We start from the raw sequence: 24983 nt of genomic DNA, 5'->3' as shown, positions 1-24983 counted from the left end.
GGACGTTGGACCAAGGGAGACGCATATCCACCGCGTGCGGCGGTGGGGATCAAAAGAGGAAGAGAAAGGGAGAGAGGGAGAGAGATGACCGGTGGGAGAGAACTCCGATGGAGCGAGACGGCGGATCAAAGAATCCGGAGAGAGGGAGAGAACGTGCCGATCTGTGCTGAGCGGTGGGAGAGACCGCGAGATCGCGCGTCGGCAAAATACAGGCAGAGGGAGGAAGAGAGAATGAGAGACGGTGCGAGAGGGAGCGAGTGGGAAGAGGGGGAAAGACGAACTCTCCTCCCGGTGGAGAGAGAATCCAACGTGGAGAAAGAGGAAGTCGGGCCGCGAGCGCGGGACGAGGAGAACGAGTGGCGAGAGAGAAAGAGCCGGACCCGGCGCCAGAGAGGAGAGGGAAAACCACGGACCACGGGGGCTTTTGAAAAAGTTTTATCTTGTCGGTGAGCTCGGCCTCTCAGACGCTACCGAACGCCGGTACGGTGCGTTGTTGGCCACGGCGTGGTCGCGGGCCTCCTCGGCGACGAAGTTGCTGGCAAAGAGAGCGAACGGAGAAGAAGGAAAGGAAAAAAAAAAGAGCGAGAGAAAGAGAGAAAATCCCGGTCGTGCGCCCGCGATTTCCGGTCCCGTCAGTCGGTCCTCCCGTCGCGTCGTCAACTTCCGTCCATCTCGTCCGCCCGCGCGCCCCGCGGACGTTCGCGCGCGCGAGAAGCCGCGAGGACCGCCGAAGAGAAGGCTCTCCGACGAAGCGTCATCCGTAGGACAAGAGGGCAAATTCCTCCCGCGGTGTCCTTGGAGGAATTATTCTTTCTTCGCCCGTCTCGCCATGTACCGTCGCTGAGGTGTCCCGCAGTGCCCGATCGAGAAAGAAAGAGAGGGGGACGGACGGCGATAGGTAGGAAGAGACGGAAAGAGAGAGAAAGAGGGTCAGTCAGGAAGAGGGCGAAGAGGTCGAGAAGTGACTCCTTGCCGGTCGCGACAGACGGCCAGCGGCGAGATGAAGAACCGTGTGTTGCTAAAGAGTGCGTTGCTCCTGTTGCTGATCGCGGCGGACGGCCTGGTGACAGCATCCGAGGTAAGTTTTTGACGTGAGCCGATCTTGGGGGACCGGGATCTCGTGTGGTCCCCGATCCGAAATTACCGGTATTCCCGGCAGAGAATTCCACACCTCGGGGCGGACGGTGCTCCGTAAACGCATTTAGGAGCATGTTGCTCCGAAACGCGTTTCGGTTCGATTCTATATGTTGTCTACTCGTAATACTACCGAGCGACGAGACTGAACATATGAGACATTTAATTGACATTACGTGTCTGTTTAATCGACAGGAAATAATACTGGGAATGTAAAACTTATCACTGATAAACTTTAAAATGGCGCTGTCGCGAGAGAAAGCTTATACTATATAGCGTTGCTAATATTTTACCTATTATAATCGCGTACTTAAATACATACGGAAATATTTCTTCTTAAAACTATTCGCAATTAAGATCAATTAAAATTTAAAAATATATATCGCTAGGTTTTGCTGTCGCGCGGTATAATATTCGCGAATTTATCAGCTGAAGCATTTCGGAAACTCCCTGCGCGACACACGGACGATTAGATAGCCCGTGTGGTTCAATCACCGCGATTATACCTGTTATGTGTCTCACTTACATTTGCTGATAAAGATCGACGCATACTTCGCGGCGAAGGCACGCTTATCGTTCTCGTAAATCGTCGCGATAGATTCGTACATGTGGAGAGTGCGACGCGCCGACGTTACAAAATAATCTCTTACTTCTTTTTAGAGATATCAAAGATATTCTCCCCTCTTTGAATTGTATATCGTGATCCTGACATGTTCTTCCGTTCTTCATACAATTTTGTGTGCAATAGAACGTTTGCATATGATTCGAACAAGGCAGCTTCTCATTGGTGCGCTCCAGCTGTGCCGCGCTTTTGACGATTGAAAAGTTGACATAAAAACCAATCCAAGTAAAGCGACGACTGAGAAAAATCGATTAATTATTCAAACGTATCGTTTACACCAACGCTGGCGCCAAGTTTATTTAGTCGCCAGCTGTATTGATACAGCTATTATGGTTCTAATATCCGGAATTTATTATCTATCAAACTTCTGCTGCTTAATTTTCACGACGCGATACCTGAAATTTTTCAATTTTTGGAATAACGATCGGTTATAATGCTCCATAGCTGTTAAAATGTAATGAACATAGTGAAATAAATAATGAGTTGCAGTGCAATTATAGCAATTTATTAAATAATAATCATAATATAACATTAGGTATATAGTGTGATACAAAACTTTCTATCGCATAAATCGATTCTGTAGAATAACATTTTAAATAAAAATAAGTTAGATCTCCTTCTCAATCGAATTATCTGTAATAAGTTCAATAATTCTTGACGTTTTATACTCTTTCCGTTCTTTTTTAAAAAAATAAAATGGAAAATACGCCGACTCGCGGCGTCGCACAAAGAAATCCTTCAATTTAACAACGATCAACAGGTACGGGAAAAGAGGACCGGCGGAAATATGCCGTTGGATCGTCGAATACTCGTGCCGTGGGCTCAGAAAATACGGATCGAATTGTTATGCGTAACGCCGCCGGACTTGTTCGACAACCCGGCAGCGAGACGCTCCGGGATAATTCGCGCGAATCGATTATATTCCGATCACACCTCCAACTCCGTAGAAGCGGATACGAGCACGAGTCGAACTCGTGCCGCGGCGAACTCCGATCGTTTCTGAAACCCGCCAATTCAGTGAAATATCATTCCGCGAGGCACGGATTTCCGCCGAAACGACACTTCGCTGGCGTGGCCTGATATGACGATCCTTCTTCATCAGCTTCTTCGCTACGTCGGTGGTGCGTTCTTTATTTGTGCGTTTGTAACAGTGCGTGAACGATTTTTTCAATCTTGAGTCAAAGTCTTGCTAAAAGGAGATCGTTTTATTGTCGAACAATTTCGTCTTTTATCTTTGTGAGACACCTTACGTGCTGTTTCTTAAATTCCATGGAAAATGCGGTCTCTCAATAAAAAAGACTTTGTATAGATATATGCTTGTTTGAATAATCCATAAAGATATCTTACCTATTTCAAAAGAATGCGGGCAATCAAAACGACTCATTATAGACATCTCGTTCTGGAAAGCAAGAGGTTCTTCGCATAATTTTATATAATCCATTTTATAAAGGATATTCAATATTTTTTCGTATAAACACTCAGATGTGAATACATACAATTTCTGAAAGGCTTTGTATTTATCTTTTTCGTCAATATAATCTTTCAGATCAAAATTCCGTTGTATTACATGTAGAATAACGAGGCTGACGTATTCTAAAATATATAAATTTAAAAAACTCTTAACAATTTTTCGGATAGTATGGAAATATTACAGAGGTATCTAACGTTGCTGCGAAGAAGAGTATTTATTAAAAATAAAAGTATAATTAATCTTATATATAAAACGAATCATATTGCGCTGATTAAATATCGAATAAAATGTCGTTCGATATCAAATTGCATAATATAATCTAAATTATGCACTTTTCCAAAACGCGATGAGAACTTCACGAGATGATTGCGTTATCGAATCGCCGTGATTATTTTGGAAGAAAAGTAGAATTTTTGGATGACAATTTTGGATTACCACGATTAAATAGTAACCGAGCGGACAGTATATTACGATCGTGCAGATCAATCGGGGCAAGTGCATCGCTGTCACGATGCATAAAATGCATCGTCGAAAGCCGTTTTGTCGCGATAACTTAACAATGATGCGTTATCTGCCATAGCGAGGATTGAATATCGCGATACTGGCACGATACCAGCGGTCAGGGCAAAATAGCGATACATTCGAACGAATTGCGAATATTTCGAGCGACACTCTCATTCGAGACGTACGGCGACATCCGCGACATGCATGTGTCTTTTCTGCGACGTGTGCTATTCAAAGCAGCGTGGTAAATGGCTCTATTTGAGGCGCAACGCTGCGCTACAGCGTTCTTGTTACATCCGCGAGCAGCGATGCACGTGCTCGATAGTACAAGCTAATCGTTCTTTGGATAGAGATGTTTAAATTCGAGATTGTGAGTGTCGATGCCTCTGCTCATATCTCTATATAAGACGTGGTGATTGACGTGGTGAGCATCGATATCACTTTGGAGAACCGCAGCGAATTTATTTATAAGTGCGCTTCTGTTAATTTGCAGATAATAGCGCAGTTCATAAGAATTTCGGGCGTATAAGAAAGATTTGTTCTTTCAATTAAAATTTTTGGAATCCAATTATTGCGAATAAACGCCGTGTTCTCATTTGTTCTCACAAATCTAATTTGGTGTAGTGAACTAAAACCGACTTTTCTTTTAGAATTGGAATCTATCAGTTATTCTTGACATAGTTAAAGTAAATCGTGTTAATTCTGAAACTTAATTGTGTTTATTTGACATTAATTCAGTAAACTGTATCTTTTTCAATTGAGAGAGCAAATCTGGCAGCTATATGAAGATTTAGTTTCGTGCATTTTTCGTGGCGATGGGGAAATTTTTTAGGGACGATATATCGTTCTGACCCACGAGACGACACTGACTCGATGAATCGAGTCGGCGGATATTGAATTAAAATAGTTATTCTCGGAACGGCACGTTCGCCACGGTTCGTCGGTGGCTTGATTAATTTCGAATCGTTCCTCGATCTGGAGTCGAATTATCATTTCACGGCGCTTGCAGGTATTTGCATGCATAGACGATCATTTTGCAAACCGGCGTCCTGACAACGAGTCGCAGTCGGATATATTATAAGTCGTAGTCGGCGCGAGGGTGAGCGCAATTATAGATCGAGGTGCAAACTCATCTATCTCTCTTTCTCTCTCGATTTTCGAAGAAGAAAAGTTTATTGAAAAATGTCATTATTATGAGTATAGTTTATGAAATGATTGACAACTAATTTGAATTTTAAATATAAATTGTCATGTTTGATATAATATTGAATCTCTTTTACAGTTTTTATACTTATAAAGAGATAGTATTGATAATTGCCTAAAAATATTATTGTTCACGTTACTTTGTCATGCTCGATTTATCAATACACGTATAGAGTGACGCCCTTGGCATAGATTCGCCTTATCACCAAAACTGTCGATTACGTTCCGTGAAGCTATAGATGTCACATCGTATTTGCGCTATATTATAATACATCTGTAATATTGTTATAAAAGTAATATTTTGAATTGGTTTGACAAGCTATGACAAGCGATTTTATTGCATCTTAGCCTTTTATCTTTATCACAGAAATGATAAAATGTAAGAGTAATCTGATAATATAATTATACGCAGAATTGAAATATGTGAGATTTTTTATCCGTATGAGTGCTTGCTATTGACCTAGTTGTTAAATTCGTACATATAAATTGTCTTAAAAAAATCGCAAATTTATATGATAAATAATGACACGCTACATATATTTCACATAAATTAAAATATGAATCATAGTGAATTATTTCCAAGTCAATTTCAAAGATAATTAAAACTTAACGATTTAAGAAAGCGTATATAGGCATTCAGAGTAGGCGTTTAAAATAATACAGCCGAGAGTGACATTGTTAATTAACTCGTATATACCGATAGCCGTAGCTGACACCGCGGACCAAGTGTCGTGGAAGTTTTCCGAATGCAAGTCGTAAAGTTCTTATTGCGGAATTGCGACATATGTATGGAGAGAAAGCCAAATCCCAACACTCGTCCGACGACTTCTGAATATCGTTAAAACGGAGGTCGAAACCTACAGTTTAATTCGTCATTTTAAATCTTACTTGACCGTAATCTCGGATGTCCCGACATTCTTTATCGTCTTAGGTCCTATATATGCCTTGTGACAATGCACTTTAAAATACCGGCGTGGAGGATAAAATTAAGCGGATACTAATACGCAATAAAATAATGAATTTCTCACTTTTTTTAACGTATCCGTTTTACACAAGTGCAAATGCTTTTATATAATATTTGTTAAAAATTAAATTGTTAAAACAGTTTGTTCTTATATTTATACATGTCAAAATATTTCGCGAAATCAGAAAGATTCGACTTCGCATTTATTTCAGAGGAATAGAATCGCCACGATTTCTCGAATGCTCTCAAATATTATCCTTCCGTAAAAATGACAATGTACGTGCGGGAGAAAAAGTCGCGATCCTTCCGTTATTGCACCTCTTTTTCTCAGCCGTACCCCTGTCGCGCTATCCCTGACCGTTCCGGCTTGAATTGCGAGGGATTCGCACGGGCGAAGGGTCTGAAAGATTTGTATCTTATGAAAAATATGGTAATGCACGTGTATGTGGCGTTGCGGTGCCCGTTCGATATGGTACTGTTGCTCTGTACCAATGATGCTCGACCGAGAGTATCCCGGAGGATTCACATTAAATATTATAGATCCACTACAATTTAAATTTAAGTAATATATATACTTTTTCACAAGTAAATAGGAAAGTTTCATTTATTATTAAGCAAAATCTTTAGAGTCTTCAATGCTTCGCAAAATAATAATTGTACACTACACAGATCTCGTTAACTTGTTTGGCGTGTTTGCGCTGGCCGCCGTACATAACTTCTACTCATGCCATATGCGACTTTTTACGAAGACTGACAAAACATATTAGAGGAAAATCGGGGATCCTCCGAGTTTCTGCGCATGCAATTTCGGTACGGTACGAGTAATTTGAAAAGTTCACGTTACCTACAACCACGAAAGATAGTCATTTATCCTTGTGGGGTTTCATTGGGTAGGGAAGAATTTAAAACTCGTCGTTACAGCGCTTCCACAAGCTTGAGCCATACGGAGGCAAAAAGTCTAGCTTCGATGAGATTTTAACCGTTAAACGAACAAAGAGCATATAATTTCGGATAATTATTACACGGAAGTAATTCGTTATGCGATGGCATCGGTTAAGTGACATTTGTTTTGTTTGTTTGATATTTTTGTTCGTTTGTTTGTTTGTTTGTTTGATATTTAATATTATTAATTGCGTTTTATAGTGTTTGACGGAAATAACGATGATGCATGGGAAGCGATTATTGAGTACAAGTTGCTTTTGGATAAAAAATGCGAATTAGATGTAATTTCGAGAATTTTATATCCATACAATTTCCATGTCGCTTATAATTAGTATCTTTATGATTAGAGCAAGAGAACTACCTTTTATATTTTTGTAATACGCTCGATATACACACAGTAATGACAGGTTTCGCGGCAGCTATAATTTACCTGTGTAACATATAATTTCCTTGTAAAGTAATGTGTAATGTAGTAAAGTACATAAGCATTGCTAGAGAGAAGAATCGGACCAAAACTGTAATTTTTAAAAAGATATTAAAATGATTATTTGCGTTGTGACATAAACATGACATGATTTATCTTTAAATTATTAGAATTAAAAATGATATAAAAAATTCGGAAAGAGTGATATTTAAAGACATTTTTTAAAGTCAGCTTGCGTTTCTATTTTCTACATGTTGAGAAAAAATTGAGAGAAAATGCGCTATGAATATTGAAAACAATACACTACGAGCATTGATATATTATTTTGCTTCGTAAAAATGACGAAACGATGAGTGACACGCATAAATCTTAGATAATCATACCTGCACAAAAAGCGATATAGAATGAGCTGTTTAAAGAGGTTTAACCGCTCGAAAATTGAGTATCGGATGATGTCTTTAATGCCGCAAGTGCCACTTATAAAAGAGCCTCATAAATTTCATTGGTTGACCCTAATGAAGTCATACGGATATTTCAGACGATTCCCACAGGAACGTGCATGCATTTTGAGGACTTAATTGATTGTCGCGTCGAATTAACCCAAATTTAAAAGGAGTTTAAATTAAAGGACTCATAAATTAATTTTGGTATAATAACTGAACTCGCTCTGTCCATGCGATCTCTTTTTATACGGATTTATTTGCGAGTTTCTAAAGTAAAAAATTATCGTAATCTCTCTCATCACGCAATGTCTTGTAAACATAATATAAACGTAGTGCGATATGCAAGAACGAGAAATAAATCGAAGTGGCTAAAATTAATAATTTTCAAATATCGCACAATGTAAAATTTATAGCTAATTATTTTACATTATTATTATTTTACACGATATTACATAATTATCACGTTTTAAATAATAATATTATAATTAGGGCACCATAAGTACTCATGATTTACGCGTACAATCGTCGCAACCATAATTTTAGTCAATGGGCGTGTCAATTAAATCTGGACGACACGCGATGCGATCTTTCGCCTCGACTGCGGCATTAAAAGGATCGAGAGCCGGTATCTGGTCTTACGTAAACCATCAGGGTCATCGAAAAGTCGGGATGCATGTGAGGAAGTGAGAGAAAAAAGAAAACGATCACAAGAAAGCTATAATGCAAACGGATGGGACGAAGAGGGACCTTCGTTCAAGAGGCGTATGCGATATAAATCGCTTACCTAACTGTGCGAAGTCCGTGGCGGTCTCACAATCAGTCCTTCTTCCACGTCATTTCGCGTCTAGGATTTAATTAATTATTTCAGGCGGGTGGCAATCCTATCTTAGCATTCCCGATAATGTTGTGAAACTTTATCCCGTTAGAATGCGATTGTTCGGCAGGCAATTTGTTCAATTAATATTTATCTCTATTGTTATTACATATTAGCATATTACCGATACATTTTATTATCGTTTTACAGTACTATAATTATTAAAAATATAATAATTACAACTTGCTACTTATAATAATAGGATTCTCCAGAGAATACGCTCTGAACTATCGCTTTTTTAATGAAATTTATTTGATTGATCTGATCGGAGATAAATTAGAAATGTCAGCGCGATGTTTTATAGAGCGCCTAGTAAAATAATGTGACCATCTATATACCCATCTCATTTAAACTCGATTTTTTTTTGTCAAAAGTTTAACTGGAAGCTATCGCATCGATTTGATATTCATCTGTGTGATTAAGCGTCTAATTAATTATTTCCCCGTGCAAAAACCGACTACAGATTATTCGGTAATTGGACAGCTAACATATTATTGGAAATACATAACGTTCTGTTTAGGCGCGCATTCTAATTTCTTCATTAATACACGGACGGACTGCGACTCTTCGATGCGATATTCTCGCATGTACGGTCGTTGCTATCACTTGCGTCTCATACTAGCCGTTTAGAATTCTCGAAAGACCGTCGAGAGAAGTCGTTTGCAAGTACTTCTAGTCCTCGAACGGCGCGGGTACTTGAGAACTGACGACGAGTGAAACCTTAAATGCCGTATTGCCAGGAGGGATCTACTTTTTACCAAGCCGAGAGACTCGTGAGCGATTATTTATAAGCTCGCGTAGCCGCGCGCTGAAAAGATATTTACGTTACTTATGCAGTCCACCACTGGCAATAATTATCGACGGACATCGTCCCGTCTCTCCTTCTTCCGTACAATTGAATGATATCGTTCCACGTAGCAGTTAATGAACAGCGACGCGATAAATATACATCGCGAGATCACGTATATTATAATCGCTCGAAGATTACACGTGCGTTTTTTTGCACATTTTTAAAATAATGTAATTTTAATGACTTTTTAATGCATATTAAAGATATGTCTATCTAAGTTCGTGAATCTGCAGAACACGTACATCTTAATAAATATACAAAATCGATTTCCTGGGAAGAACTTGAACGAGCTTTTAATTACGAAGTTAGTTAATAATGGAAGTTAAAGTACTGCAATAAAATATGAAAATCTCAGACGCGGTCTTAGGTAACAAGATCTTATTATTGGGTTGATTTCAATTACTTCAATTTATAACTAACAACTATATCTTGATATTTAAATAGCGATAATGATATCAAGTAGAAACTGCGAATAATTCATAGTAATATTAAACGTAGATACCTATGTCGTATCACTCTGCGCGATCGTCAAACCTGTTTGTACGGTGTGCGTGAGTTAATGGGTTAATCTCAGCAACCTGAACCTTCGATATTTATCATCGTGATTGTATCGCGCGCGAGCGATAAACGCCGCTTCCTATATTCCGCGCTTATTCCGGCGCTTTCTGAGAAGAGGCAGGAGTTGGTGCACGCGTGGCGGCTTACTCATTGCGGACAATTAAGTGTCTGGGCGGAATAACGAAGGCAAAGTCTCGCCATCGCGTCTTTCTCGCGTCTACGGAAGAGGCCGTAAATAGATGTGGACAAGTGGAGAAGGCCCTCGAGGAGACGCGCATAAACATCTACTTAGGTCTACGAGGATGCGTGTCTTTAATTAAAGTCGGGGAACAATTAACCCGTGCGCTTTTTGTATACTCGCCGCGGGATCAACGGCGTTCAAGAAGCACATCGCGCTGTCTTATATATTTCATATTCTGACCCACATTTTAATTACTGATGCCACGCGAGAGGTAATTTCGAGTTCGAAGATGATTTTCTTTTAATGCAACATTCCTCGAGGTATTATCTTATAAATTTATCTTCTAACTGATTTTAAACCGTGTAAATGTCGAATTAATATTCATTATATATACATATAAAAGAATTAATATTTGAACGATTTAAATTCACATATTAATGTCCAACCTCAAGTATTAATTACGTTACATTTATATGATTTACAATATTAAATTGAGTCAAACTCTCTAACGGTCAATTAATATTCAAAAAAAGCTGATGGAAGTTATTTGAGCTTTCTCAGTTACATTTAACTGCAATAAGACATTTCCATGACAGAAATTTGAATATGATATTAAATTGAATCGATGTCGCGATTAGTTATTATAATAAGGATAAAAAGCTACATATATATAATATTCTCAAAATTAATTTCTTTCTAGGAAAGAAGGGATGGTTTTTTAATCTCTCAATATAAATAGAGTAATTTAAAATGGTAATGTTTGCTAAATTTTTAACATTTCCAGTTTGCAATTAACAGCCTTATTAATTATTTCCCGCAAGTTTTAATTAAATGATACAAATCATCTCGGTATCTTGTCAATTTCTATAAATATGTTTCACGGCGTCTATCGCCACGGTGAAATCAACGACGTTTGTCCCTGACGCATCTCGGATATGATGTAATCTCACGTGGTGGATGTACGGGCGTGGAGTTTTATGCAAACGATCCCGTAAATCATTTCATCCACGCTCCATCGAGTCGCTCCCGAAAGTCGACCCCCTTTCCAGCCGTCTTTCGGAGCTGGCCTTTCGAAAACGGGCCTACACCGTGACCAAAACGTTACCATCGGACGTGAAATGTCGCGTCCGATACCACGAAGGTCGGGAGTATATCACTTTCGGATTCGAAATGCCGCGAGATTAAAGAGATTCAAGCTCGTTCACGCGCGTTTGCCGAATTTAGACGACACCTGGATCGATTCGGTTATGCGGTTCCCGATAAAGCGAATATAATCGCTTTTGCATTTTTATTGTTTTATTATTTCATCGTCGCTCATGTGCTCCGATCTTGGGTAAGAACTGCAGTTATATACTGACGCATTCAACGTATCAAGCTTTATATATGACAGTTACGGTTAGGAAATCGTTCGTAGCTATGAAATTATCTTGAATACACGTCAATTGGCCCGATTTGTCATAAGAAACCATGTCGTAAGACGCCTTTAACGATGATTTGCCGCCGATAATGCCCGATGCGAACAGATCGATAATATCAGGCCGGGTTAATCTGTACACACTGATGACGTATACACTCCGTTATGTTGTCTAAGTCATCTAAACAGGTTCCCTCAGTTATGCACTTGCTTATCCAAGATCTTTATTATTTTTCCTCTCTTTGTCTTGTATTATTAGAAATTTAAAAAAACTGCGCTTTATATATTTTTTTGTCGTATTAAACTAAATATAGCTGCTAACACTAGATATTAATGACATAATTAAAGTACTAAAAAGATATTAATTATATAAAGATAAGAATGTTATTACACGAGATATTTTATGCGCTTTATCTACATTGCATATCGAATAAACATCAGATTATAAAGAAAATATCACTTATTTTATCTCATTTAATTGACATTAATTATAGATTATTCATTTTGCGGGATACTAATTTATTTATAAAAATCGACCGGAAGTATGATTTTAATATAGTTCTGAGATTTGCATTTTAATTAACGGCTTAAAAGATTTATCGGATAACTGGAGCACGACTTCCTCTTCGACGTTGGGATATATGTCATTTTTACCTCCTTGTGAAAAAATAATGCTAATAATATAAGAGGACGCGCGTTTTGACGCTGTTATTTAAACTCACCACGTGCGTTACAATACGTCGTACTGCAAAACGTTACAATGGGCCGTATACGCCACACGTCCTCAAACAAGTAATACAGTTCGGCCGCGGGACGGCGCAAATACCATCCGACCGGTTCGCTCGACTAATCGATTTTTCACATAATCCTTATCGAAGTATTAACGTCGCTGAACCATTCTCGTAGCCGCTCTCGGCTGGTGCGTTTACCATCCCTCCGACGATATGCGCTCGTGTATCTTCCCTCAGGCGAGCCGGCGCAACTCCTACGATATCGGTCATTAAATTAATCGGATATATCCGGCCGACTTTCGCGGTCGGCCGTAAAATTAAGCGGCGATCGAACGTATATATATTCGCCGGCACGAAAGCGAAAAATAATCTCCATTTTCGGCGCGAGCTGAATTCGCACGCGCGCATCACGCGGCCCCGTTTTCGTCTTCACCGCATCTTTGCCGAATCCGTGATTCATATAACGCAATTAATCTCGAATGAAATTAACTGCAGTCGTTGTTACGATTGAAAAAAAAACTGAAATATCAATAATAACGTCAAAATAATTAAATTACAATAATTGAATATTATAAGTAAAATAATGAGCTCTCTCTGAGTTATAATAATTAACCCGAAATTAATCAAACGTGAGTTGATGATGGAAAGAAGTAATTTATTGTCGCTAATTTATCAATATATATAGCGAGACCTGATCATAGCAGTGGAAACGGGTCACGGTTGGTCAGACTCGAGCGGGCGGCACGTCTGGTCAGGTCAGGCTTTACCTCCTGAATAAAGTAACTTCGACGCCCGGACAGGTAGGATCCCGGCCTGAGCCCGCGACGTCGCTTTTGCCGCATCTCTACGCATGCACTGGTAAATAACGTGTTTGCGCGTTCACCGGCCCACCGTCCGCGAGTGTTACCGCATTGGCTATTTTCCTAGTCGACGCGATGCCTGCCGCGAAGCTGGCGCGAGAACTGCGAGAGTATAATTCCTACGAAAGAAAAAAATGTTAATTATTAAGTTTGATCGTCGCGATATATTTAGGAAAAAAAATTGAACAATAGGATAAAAACTGATGCCAGTGATGCGAAGATTCAGGACAGATATTTATCGCAGCATCACTGATGATATAATAAACCGCAAAAACTGAATAAATGATTCAACACATGGAACACATGGACTTTTAATTATATAGGCTGTTGGGTGGCAGTGTGGTCTTGTGGTAAAGCGCCAGACTCGTAACTCCGAGGAACCGGGTTCTCGAGTCCACCTGATCACAGGAATTTTTATATTCCAAACTGCACCCCCCGCACGAGTGGGGCTCGTGCGGAGAAACTGGGCTATCTTTCGGAGGAGACATTAAAAGAAATTGGTCGTCAAGCTTGGGGAGCTTGGGAGTGTTCGGCATTTTTCAATAGTGCTAAATTACGGTTACCGACATTAGCACGGAACGCAACCTAAATGAAATACTATTACCTTTGTAAAACGTGTAAAACGTGTACATAAATATATAATGTCTTAACTGTCTGTATGTATGTCTAAATGTAATATCTAAATCTTCCTTTCTGATTTTGACAAATCTGATAATTACATTTACACACGATGGACCTATCTTTCGGCTATCTTTCGGAGGAGAAATTAAATTTGAAATTGGTCGTCAAGCTTGGGGAGCTTGGGAGTTTTTTTTTTATCAGAGCTGATAGAGCATGCGCATGTGGCCGCGGGGCATGTTCATGGTCGCTACATCACATCGGTATGACAAGATTTCTAACCTGAGAGTCGTCAACTTTAACGCTAAATATCTTGCTTCGCAGGGCAGACCGCCGCATTTTTCTGCCAGATTCTTTCGTTTCGTGTCAAAACGCGTCGAATGAGCATAATTTTATTGATATTCGAGGTGCAGCGCGTATTCTAAATAATTACCTTTTCGACATACATTTATTTGTAACACCTTATATATTTCGTATAAATACGCGACCTTGGTGTTCGTTTTTTTTTTTTTCTTAATATGCGACGCGCTCCGCGCTGTGCTCCGTGTACGCACAAGGCCGCCGCGCTATCATTCGCACCGCAAGCCTTGAGCAGGCAGGTTGCTCCGCGTGTGTCGTTGTATTATTACCGCAAGCAAATCGTAGCCAATATTGAATACGGTAATCTTCCATAATCGTTAGAATGGGTGATTGTCAAATAATTAACTATGGAATTAGTAATCCGTATATAAAAACAGTTATTTAATAAAACGAGTACATATTTTACACGATCTATTTACCCCAAATAAAGATAGAAGCTATGAGAATTATACATTATTTTGTCGCATCATTTACGGGTCGTAAAGATTTCTTTGACGGTGCTTTTACCTGAATATATATCGCGTATCGCTATGAATTTTTCGTCGCTTAAAATTCGTTATATTTATATTTATATTTCCAACGTGAAATCGCGAAATAATACAATTAACAGTATGATTTAATATAGCCGTATAATATATCGACTTCCTGACTTAATTAATAGAATTAATATAATCGCATGATCAATTTGAAACGCCAGAAACTGAACAATCTGAATATTTGATGCCTCGTTTGATGCGGATTTACTATGGTGGAAGGAAAACAAGGGGTTCCACGTAACGCTCACACGCTCGCGAGCATTATTTCGTCCTTGTTTAACATTTAACATTTAACAAGGATAAAATGATTCCACGAGCGTTGCGAGCGTTGTGGTCTGTGGAACGCACCCAAGGCTCTTGCGCATCCCTGATGCAATAACCAATGAGTGTGCGTTGGGCCCAAACGGGAGATATTGATCGATGATATTGGCCAATAGAAGGCCCCGTAAGATAAAGAATATCCATTATATGGCTCTCGCTTAGCCTAGGTCGCGACGTCTGTGGTCTGCGCATCCCTCCATCGACCTTGTTTTCCTTCCACCACGGGATTTATACTTTAGCACGTAAATATCTCGTCAAAAAACTGTTTGGCACGCGACTTTCGGAATTTACTTTTTGCGACGTACGGCGCGCGGCGCGGGGCCCGGCGCGGGTCGGCGCGTGTTTACGCAAGATCAAGGTTATCATTTATCAATCGGCAGGTACCCAGTGCCGACGATCCTCGCATCGTCATACGTCGTGTTATTGTCTCTCGTAACGCGATCGCGAAAAGTGGCGGGAGAAAGCACTCTCAAACTTTATCTTCTTTGTGAATAAGTAGTGATTTTTAACCTCACATTAATTAGCTTTCGTGATCAGCGTGAACGAGTCGACGATTGTTCGAAATGTATCGTAATAAAGTGCGTTTCGTTCAATCAGGTGTGTCGTAAATATATAATATAGTGTCACGCGATCGTATTTTCGGGAATATTGTGCGAGAACGAAAGAACGTCAAGACGATGAGACTTCTGAGAGGAGGAGGAGGCCCTGGAAAGGCATCGGGCAACAGCGGAGCAAGCATGAAGTAAGTAATTTAATTCTTATTTATTATTTGTTACATGATTTGTTGTATCAGAATATACTTGAGATACATAAAAGACATTTAAGAAAGATATCTAACGATACATTTATGTTAATATAATTTGGATATGGTTTTGTATTTTACAGTTCAACGTAACCTGTCACGCAGCTTACGACTCAACATAACCTGCGACGCAAGCTTACGACTCCGCTGCTGCGTATCGTATCGGTGAGTCAAATAATTTTTAATTTTATATTAAAGTGATGCATTTATTCAAAAATATTATATTCGATGAATTTGAAGATATGTGCGTATCTTGAGTTAATTTTCAGGAAATGCAATTGAGAACACTATGAAAATAGAGCATATTAATAATATTATTTACATACTTATAGTATTAAGTGCAGAGTGCAGTATAATTAAATATTCAAGTTGAGTGTTAATTAAAATAAAACGTATAACAATTATAATAAATGTACTGAGTTTTTAAATTTAATTTAACTCTTTTCATGATGTTCTCAAATTTCATGGATGCTAAAGATCGGAACTAGATATTTATCTGTAGATATATATAAGTACTTATTTGAAATTAATTTATTATGTATAAAACACACTATTAGGGAAATATTGTAAATTATAAGTTATATTAAACACGCTGATAGCGAGCCTTCTTTCCTGTTCCTAAATATTCATTTTTTTTTTTTCATAGAGTTTGAGATCTGCGTTTGGCATTCGTATAATTTTTTAGAATTAAATGTTTGTACTTGTGAGGAATATCAAAGTTATTTCGTGCATAGTCGCAAATAAGACAAAAATTTTACAGTCCTGCACATTTATTAATTTTACAAAGATATGTGCTAATAGTTATTAATTATATTTATTTTTCTACAAGTCAATTTTATGTAAAATTAATCTTTTTAAGTCGAGTCTTTTAAAGAGTAAATATTTTCTCACATGGAAGAAACATAAAAGAATTTTTTACATAGATTTTGTTAGACTTATATCATAAATTAAATTTAATCATTTATAACTCGAAAACTCTTGTAATTTTGACTTTTCCACATTAGAATTCGCCACGTTAATTAACTTTAAGAATACGTATATCGTTTAAGAATACGTTATTAACATATCGTATCCGTGATTGCACAGGTCACGCTATATTATACACATATAAATCAACTCTGACTCTATTCATCCGATTTAACCAAGAACATGCAAACCGGACAGGGGACAAAGAAAGGGCCTGTGTCGTTGGTGTACAGATTATGTCCAGAACGAAGGAGGCAGAAAGGGAGGGTCCCGTCAAGACTGACTTGTCTGAAACGTGGGCGGGTAGAACTGGTTCTCGCGTGTCCACCGAAAAGAACGAGGAAAGAGCTTCTCGTCTCTTTACCTGAGAGATGAGCCCTCGTTCTTCTCGGTAGTGTGGTAAAGGGGTCTGATCTACGCTTGTCAGCTGAGCGTATCCCGCTTCGCTGTCTAACCGTGTATAAAGTCGCGATTCTGATGATCCACCTTGTTTCGAGGGCCTACGTTGCGAGATCCACGTTACGTGAGTTCGGTCGACGCACGTCGGAGTTCCAGGGGCCCATGGCAACACCGCTGTATGTCGCCGTGTCGTGCCGGGGTCCGGTGTGAGTCAGACGTGCCCCGACGTCGCTCGCATATACGTGGGCCCGTTCGTATGCATATGCGCTCGAGGCAGGAACCCGCGCTTGATTCTTCTCTTTCTCTTCTCTCCCTCGCTTCCTCCTTCCTTCGGTTCTCGTGAGGCCGCTTCGCTGCGGCCCGATCTGCGGCTACGCGCTTAACACGCAAAGTGCTAATAATTCTCCGCTCGCCGATCGGCCGAATGGTAATTTTCCACTTTGGTCGAGGATTAATTACGCTGTGGAAATGGGAAATAGCCGCGAATACACCGTAACTGTAGGATCGTTCAGAAAGTAACATTTTTGGTGAACGATAACTGACGCGAAGCTCGGCGAGTCTCACGACGCGCCGTCGCGATCCCTCGCAGATGGCTACGATCATTGAGTTTTGCTCAGAGAGCGACATTGAAGAGGCATATAGAGTGTTGAATTACTATCACTTAAAGTTACTTAATATCAATCGGGGTATGTGGAACGCGAAAATGAAGAAAGAAGGAGCGCGCAGATAGAGTTTGATGCTAGGGTGTGAACGAAAACGGCGCCACGCCCCATCTTTCTGATATAACTGACCGTTTTTGCTCTTTTATTAACCCCCGTGACATCACGCACGTCTAAACTCATAATTTGTATTGTCAGACACATTTAAACTCGACTTCGCATCGCACAATATAGACCATTGGTCATTGACCTCCGTCCGAAAGGGGAGATATTTTAGAACTGAATATTCTGTGGTACAGATTTACGTTATGATTTAAATGGATTTTAGTTCGTTATTATAAAAAATAAAAATTCTTCATCAAAGAGCAAAGATTGGAGAAAATTAACCTTGTTTTATAATCTCTTTGACGGAATAAAATTGTCATTTTTGTAGCACGTTAACGTAGAATTTTAATCTTTAGATAGAAAAAAATCTTTCGATCGAAATTAGTTTTTATGTTGCGTAATTACATAAAAAATGTCGAAAGTAATATATGTTACGGAATAATTGTTCTGTTTTGTATTATCACATCCGTAAAGATATTATTATGTGACCTCGTTTAAACACATACACTCCATTAAGACATGGTCTATCAACCAGTCGATTGCTGTTTAATTGACACTCGGAACTTCTAAGATAGATAATGACACGTGATTTTGCAGTTATATCACGATATACTCAGATATCATGTAAAACATCTTAAATGCTTCCTCTAAGTAAACTGCGAAGTTCTGAGAGCATTCTAAGAAAATATTATCGGGAAATTTTGAATAATATATAATATAGCGCATGTATTATTAAATAAAGCAACAATATTATTTACTGCTTTTGAATCTAAAAAGACTTTTTATAGGATATGATTATGCTAACACTGCACATATGGTATGAGAAGTAATTCCTAGGAAATAAAATAGTAAAACTTCATGCGCATAATACCAAAAGCACAAAGTCAATGTGTTTGCGATTCGTTAAAATTGCCGGGGCGCCGCGAGCATTTCTTCGGAACTGCATCTAAAATTGGAGATCAGGTGTAACAGAACAGATTGTGCATCTTGCCGGGTTATCATTACTGTCGCCGGGCTTATTGTTGGCGAAGTAGTTTCCCTACGGACCTGCACGGTGTTTCGACGCAAAGTTTTCGAAAGGGCTACCGCGAATCCTCGCGAATCCGCAGACGTATCTCAAATTCATAGAATGTGAATAATGCAACGCGGAAACACGTGTGTGTGGGTATCGATACGTTCGATTTTCTTTATTTTCATTGTTCGCACATTTTGGTGCAAACGCGTGTGGAAAGCAGAAGACACCCGAAATAGATAGAAGAAAACGCGCTATAAAACACCGCGCGCGAGAGAGAGATTGAAGTTATTTATCGCGCAGATCGTCGAGAGCAACGGCCGAAATTAAGGGAAACCGGTTACGCCTTTGGCTTCCCGCGAAAGCGCGAAGGGTTTTTTTTTATTTGGCGATACTTTGGCGATACTCTTTGATCTTACATGCGTTAATCGCTTTAAGTTTTACACAAAACTTGAGAAGAATTCTAATTTCTTTTTCTCTCTTTTTTCTTTTATATATTACTTGAAATGTACTTAAACATTATTAGATTACTATTAGAATATAAAAGTTTTTTATTGGGAATTAGAATCATAAGAAACATCCTAGTAATAACTGAATCGATTTATTTAATTTGATAATCACGCGGAAATAGTATCCTTACATTTATCGATATCACTTTAATTCAACGTAGTGCATTTTTCAAGTGCGTACCTGCATTCTTATAAATTTCTGAAACTATTTATTCTCAACGGAATAAAATTCACGAAACGAGATATGGAAGATAATGAAAAAATGTAAATCTAGTGCGTTTCATAATTTTCCTTTATTTTTTTGCTTTGTGCCTGAGAATCTCGAATTACCTCAGCCAAAATTAGCGCGTCTTCTTATCCGGCCGCGTAATCGTCGTCTGCGAAGTCTACCCGCCATGAGATTAAAATATCAGATAAAAGATTCATGCCAATAACCGTTGCGATCTGTCATGTTTGAGTATATTCTTAGACGTCAGTCTCTTGCCTTTCTCGAACCTGAGACGCGACTATATCCTACAGATCATAAATTTAAACTTTACATCTCAGGTAATCTGAATATTTACTAATATTCATTCGTCTAATTATGTATGTTATGAGCGTTGCAGATATTTGATAAGTAAATTAGGGCAGGTTTGCTTAAATAAATTAATAAATACATTTCTAACGCGAGTCTAAATAATTCGCCAAGGAACATCTTGTGAAAGTTTAAGGCCATGAACACTTATGTCTTGAAATAGATTTAGTATATTGTTTCATCCGCATTGCTCTTATTGCGTTTGTTGAAAATAGTTAGTTTTTATATTTACTGAAACTTCACGATTTGTCTATTAAAGTGAGTCATTATTGTCCCCCCCGAAAATTTTGCTGGTTTGCGAGGCCAGAAGGTTTTACGATCAGGATCAAACGAAAATCTTTCTCGGTCGTCTAAACAATCCGCAGTCGTACTACAAACAAAATCCGTCGGGCAAGGGTGGAGCGGCTCCGTTTCGTCGAACAGTCTGAGATTTATAGCTCGATCGAGTTTATGAAATGCGTCCGAATACCATCCCTCGAAACTGCCAGTCGACCGTTTTTTCTCCTTCTCAGCCCATAAATCGCATTTTTAGAAAGTCTTACGTCATGCAATTGGATTCGCAGACGGGGCACGGTCGTGTGAGAATCGCATGCAAGGATCCGAAAAAGTAGTTCCTCGAGTTAAACGAGTCAAGTAAGAGGAAAGGGTATACTTTGTCTTGAAATATTGTCGTTTCGTGAGATATTATTTTTTCCATCGTCGAGCGAAAGATATATATGCAAAGTCCCGAAAGATCGTGATCCCGGAATTAGAACAGATGTCTCTGATATCATCTCGAAAGTGTCCCGACGGAAATATATACGACGAGAATAATATGTCTCGAAGAAGTTGATGAATCATTATTAAATGACAATCCCAAAGCAGTCATTCATTCATGGATTATCTCCTCAGATAAAATTAGCCATGTTGTAATGAAATGATAAGTAACTCGTGTAGAAAAATCTGCAAGAATTTGCAAGTGAAGAATGAGAGAATGCGATACGCGCGTGAAAGCTTGCTCGTACGAATGCGACAACAACCACGTCGTCGGTTATCAGACGAGGCAAGTTTGCTCATTGCTATTCGTCGAAGGAACCAGGCGCATTTTTATTGCCACTGATACGTCGATGAAGGACAGCGTCACGTTCGAGATCGTTTCTCGCAGAAAAGAGGCTGCAGTGATTCCGGGAATGACGATAACATTCACGAACGTTGACGATCCACAAATCATGCTGGATATGAAATTAACGCGAGTGAGCTGACATAACGTAGCTTTAAAATGCCAGAAAAAATATAAGGCAACTTCACATTTGTAGAAGGAATAAGCGTCCCGTTGTCGATGACCGTATCGTTTTCTAATTATTGCCGATATCTGCGAGATAAAATATGGATGCGACCGCGGTCTACGAGCGTGGAGACGGAGATGGGGACAAAAGTATACATTTTCTAAGTTTCCGTGTTAAAATTTTTATTAAAAGGTTTTTACATCTGATTAACATTTACTTTAATTAACATCTTTCATTAAGGTAATTAACATCTTTCAACGAGAAATTCATAATTATATCAATATATCACGATCTTTATTTCTAAATATTTTTTTGTATTCGGTATAATGCGTATATATAATACTGTTTTGCATTGCATTACACGCTATTATGTTACGCAATATTTCCGATACAATGCCACGACGAAAACGAGGCCTTAGTCTTAGCGTTTGTATAGGTCGTCATACTATACTCGTGCACTCTTCTTCGAACCCTTCGGAGCAACAAGCTCTCTCCGATCGTAATCAGTAGCTATTCATACGCACTGCCTTTAGCAGACTCAAGTGTTTGATATTCGTACGACTCTTTTATGCGCTACAGATTGTTAAATTGTTGCCAAACCTTTTCGTCCACGTCCAAAAGCTGAAACGAAACCTTTATACGCCGATGACGCGGCGTGTGTGCTCATTCTTATATATTTTGGGTACATTCCGCGTCGATTACGTCGTACAATATACTCTGCATCGTTTAAAAATCCATATGACTTCAACAGTCGCGATCGTTTGGCAAACAATAAAAACGGCGTTGTAATAAATCGAGCAATAAAACCTATCTTGAAAGCTGCGAATCCTATATTGCTCCGAAAGCACATCGGTGAGATTTTTACATCTAAAACATCCACTCTTGATACATTTAATTCGCTGTAAATGCACTTCCATATAATTAATAGCAACCATTTCTATGATTATATGATCACAGCGTATATAGATATCATATTCTTGCGATCTCATCGATGCGATATTGTTCTGTTATAAGATACCCTTCTATTTTCTCATCGATCACAGGTGAAACAACCTCCGCTGAGTGATGAAAGCTCTTAATAGATAATAAAATCTTAACATTAATAATGATCGTTCACGAAGAAACAATGTAGACGCGATCGCTTCGAGACAATCGGACCCCGGCCGGCGAACGTTTGTCAGGATCGAGGCGTGTACTATAAAGGCGGTTACGCGGATGCAGAACGGGTCGATTGAGAAAAAAGTACGGTGTCAATAAATTCTGCCTTATCTACCGCCATAAATCCGTGCACCAGCCTTTGAGGCTCGATGAAGCATGCAAGTCATGCTATTGGGAGTCCACGTGTATGCATGATTCCGCCACGCATTTACACACACGCGCGCGCGCGCGCGGACTTTCCGTGGGCTTTTCGCGGACTTATGGATTCCGTACGATTATGCGTTATTAAATTCATGCAATAATCGCATCGTGGATCAAGGTTGGCGATAAATTCTTGTCAATGCTGAATAGGCAGGCTGTGTAAGTCGAGCGCGAGAGTCTAACGCCGATATAGTGAGTTCATTACAATATTTTTGTATTTTTTTATTACTTTCGTGGAAGTTGATAGCGTAGAATATAACACAACTAGAATCCACATTCCTTTCGAAGCTAAAAATTCGCGCGTTCTTTCAATTTTCTTTTATTTATGAACTGTTAATAATGTGTCATGTTCGTGATGTTCCATTAATCGTTACATAATATGAGTGATTGCACATTCTCGTACATACGATTATTACACGTGTATAAATAATTTTCTATGATTATTAAATTAAAATGACACGATACTCCGCGCGAAGAGAAATCGTGTATACGTGAACACTCTGCGCGATTGCAGAAATTATCTGCCAAGTGCACTAAGCGCGCAGACATCGTGGCAAACCAAACACCTAAAGCTAATTGTAAAACAAAAAGGCTACCTGTGTAACCTATGTCACGGAACGAGCGTCGAGTTGGGTTCCGTGTGTTTGAAAACTATATAGTCGCCGCGTAAACGATCGGCTGCCACAGGCGTCTTGTGCAAGGCGTAATTTACATATTTAGTGGTAGACGAATGCGATGCTTACGCAACGATGACAATATCGTATCGGCGATTTGCACAGTTATCTCGTAAACCATGTGGAGCAAGCGGCGACGCATGCGGTCATCGTGACAAATTAAGCTCGGCGACTTGGAGTTACGCGAACGTTTAAATATTGACGGTAATTTCCTATTGATGCGACGCGTCTATTGCTCAATCGTGCTGAAATAATGTATACTACACAAGTAACATCAATTTTATCTAGGCGCGATGTTATATCTTCCTGTCCTTTAATGTGAACAAATTTGAAATGTCGACTGTAATTATCTCGATATGTCAAACGATTATTCTCTTGAGTCGCGTGAAATTCTTAGTCATTCATTTCCTCTCTTTTCGATTATCTTAATGGCACATCGTCGAGACGTTTGAAACGCGTGTGACAAGTGCCGGTTCTTTCGTCGATCGCATTCGAGTTGAACGCTAATGAACGTGCGATTAGCAGTACGGCGGTACAGATGGAATGCCGACGGAGGAACTGCGGATCGAAGCGAAGAAGCGCGTTAATTGCCGTTAATTTCGTCCGACGAGACTGCGAGCGATGAAAAGCGAATACGTTCGCGGTCATCAGTCCCGCGTGGAACCCTAACGAGAAACGCCAGGCAAAATTATGACCGCGTAATCTCATCTCGCGTATCCGCCCGCGCGTTTTCCGAATTCAACGCACTTGAACTTTGGAATAGCGAAACTTTTAGCGGTCATTCGGTATCGCGTCCGTACAATTTTACTGAATTATTCGGCCAATTTTATCGTAAATTTTGAAGGAGCCCTAAATTGTCATGCTTTAAAAATTGAGAAGATAACGAGCAACAGTTCGCAGTTTAATTTGTGCCACGTGTGAGAGGTCTATTAGTCATCATTGCATTATCATAGTCACTTGATTATTCATTAAGGCAATGGTAAAAAAATAATATCACACTTGAAATGAAAAATGACCGGCTCTAACTATTCGATCGAATCATGTTGCGATGCGTTGCTAAACATAGCTTGTCGATTATACAATCGCGAAACGATTCTCGCCAGCGTCGTCGCGACAAAATCGGAAGTGCATGCGCACGTGTATCAACTATTACTTATCCCATTATACGCTAGCGTCGTATTGACACGTACCTTTCGGCATTGATCCAAATGTAGGCGGTGACATCATGCGCGTGCTCTCCGCGAACCGCCCCGATCGTTTATTTATGAAATTATAGTAATTTATCCCCGCGATCGTTCGACCCGGTGCGGCGGTACTGCGGCAAATAAATTTGCAAGTACGAGTCGGTTTATTGTTCACCAGGTTTACTTTTTGCCTTGGTCAATTTACAGTTGCTTGGAACGCGTGCAGCCGACTGCAACGTTGCATGGCGTCACGCGAAAATGTTAAAAAAAACGTTGATTGATGTTTTAGAGATTTGTCGCTCGATAATACTGGCAATTACATTTGCAAACAATTAATGTTGCATATCATTACGTACATTAATTGATTGCCTTCAAGTAAAGTTAAAAGAGACATTTTTAAGTTCACGGGGAAACTGGTTCGAAAACTATTAATATTATTACGTAACATACATTATTGCATGAATT

General features: G+C 39.4%; 1 protein-coding gene across 26 annotated transcripts in view; it reads left to right on the top strand.

The window, feature by feature from the left end:
* The first annotated feature begins 335 nt into the window (after positions 1–335).
* Trol (terribly reduced optic lobes) overlaps positions 336–24983 on the top strand; it is a 155335-nt gene continuing 130687 nt past the window's right edge. For 15 of the 26 annotated variants that reach the window (XM_071776516.1, XM_071776511.1, XM_071776515.1 and 12 more), the window contains exon 1: positions 336–1078. In XM_071776516.1, the coding sequence (XP_071632617.1) occupies positions 1001–1078 (78 nt within the window). In that variant the 5' untranslated portion in view covers positions 336–1000. The remainder of the gene's footprint in view (positions 1079–24983) is intronic. The other 11 variants (XM_071776523.1, XM_071776522.1, XM_071776521.1 and 8 more) reach the window with 2 other exon arrangements.

This window comes from Temnothorax longispinosus, chromosome 4 (assembly GCF_030848805.1).
Source record: "Temnothorax longispinosus isolate EJ_2023e chromosome 4, Tlon_JGU_v1, whole genome shotgun sequence".
Lineage (NCBI taxonomy): Eukaryota > Metazoa > Arthropoda > Insecta > Hymenoptera > Formicidae > Temnothorax > Temnothorax longispinosus.
Note: the sequence above shows the minus strand (reverse complement) of the source record. Positions and strands in the feature narration are given on the sequence as shown.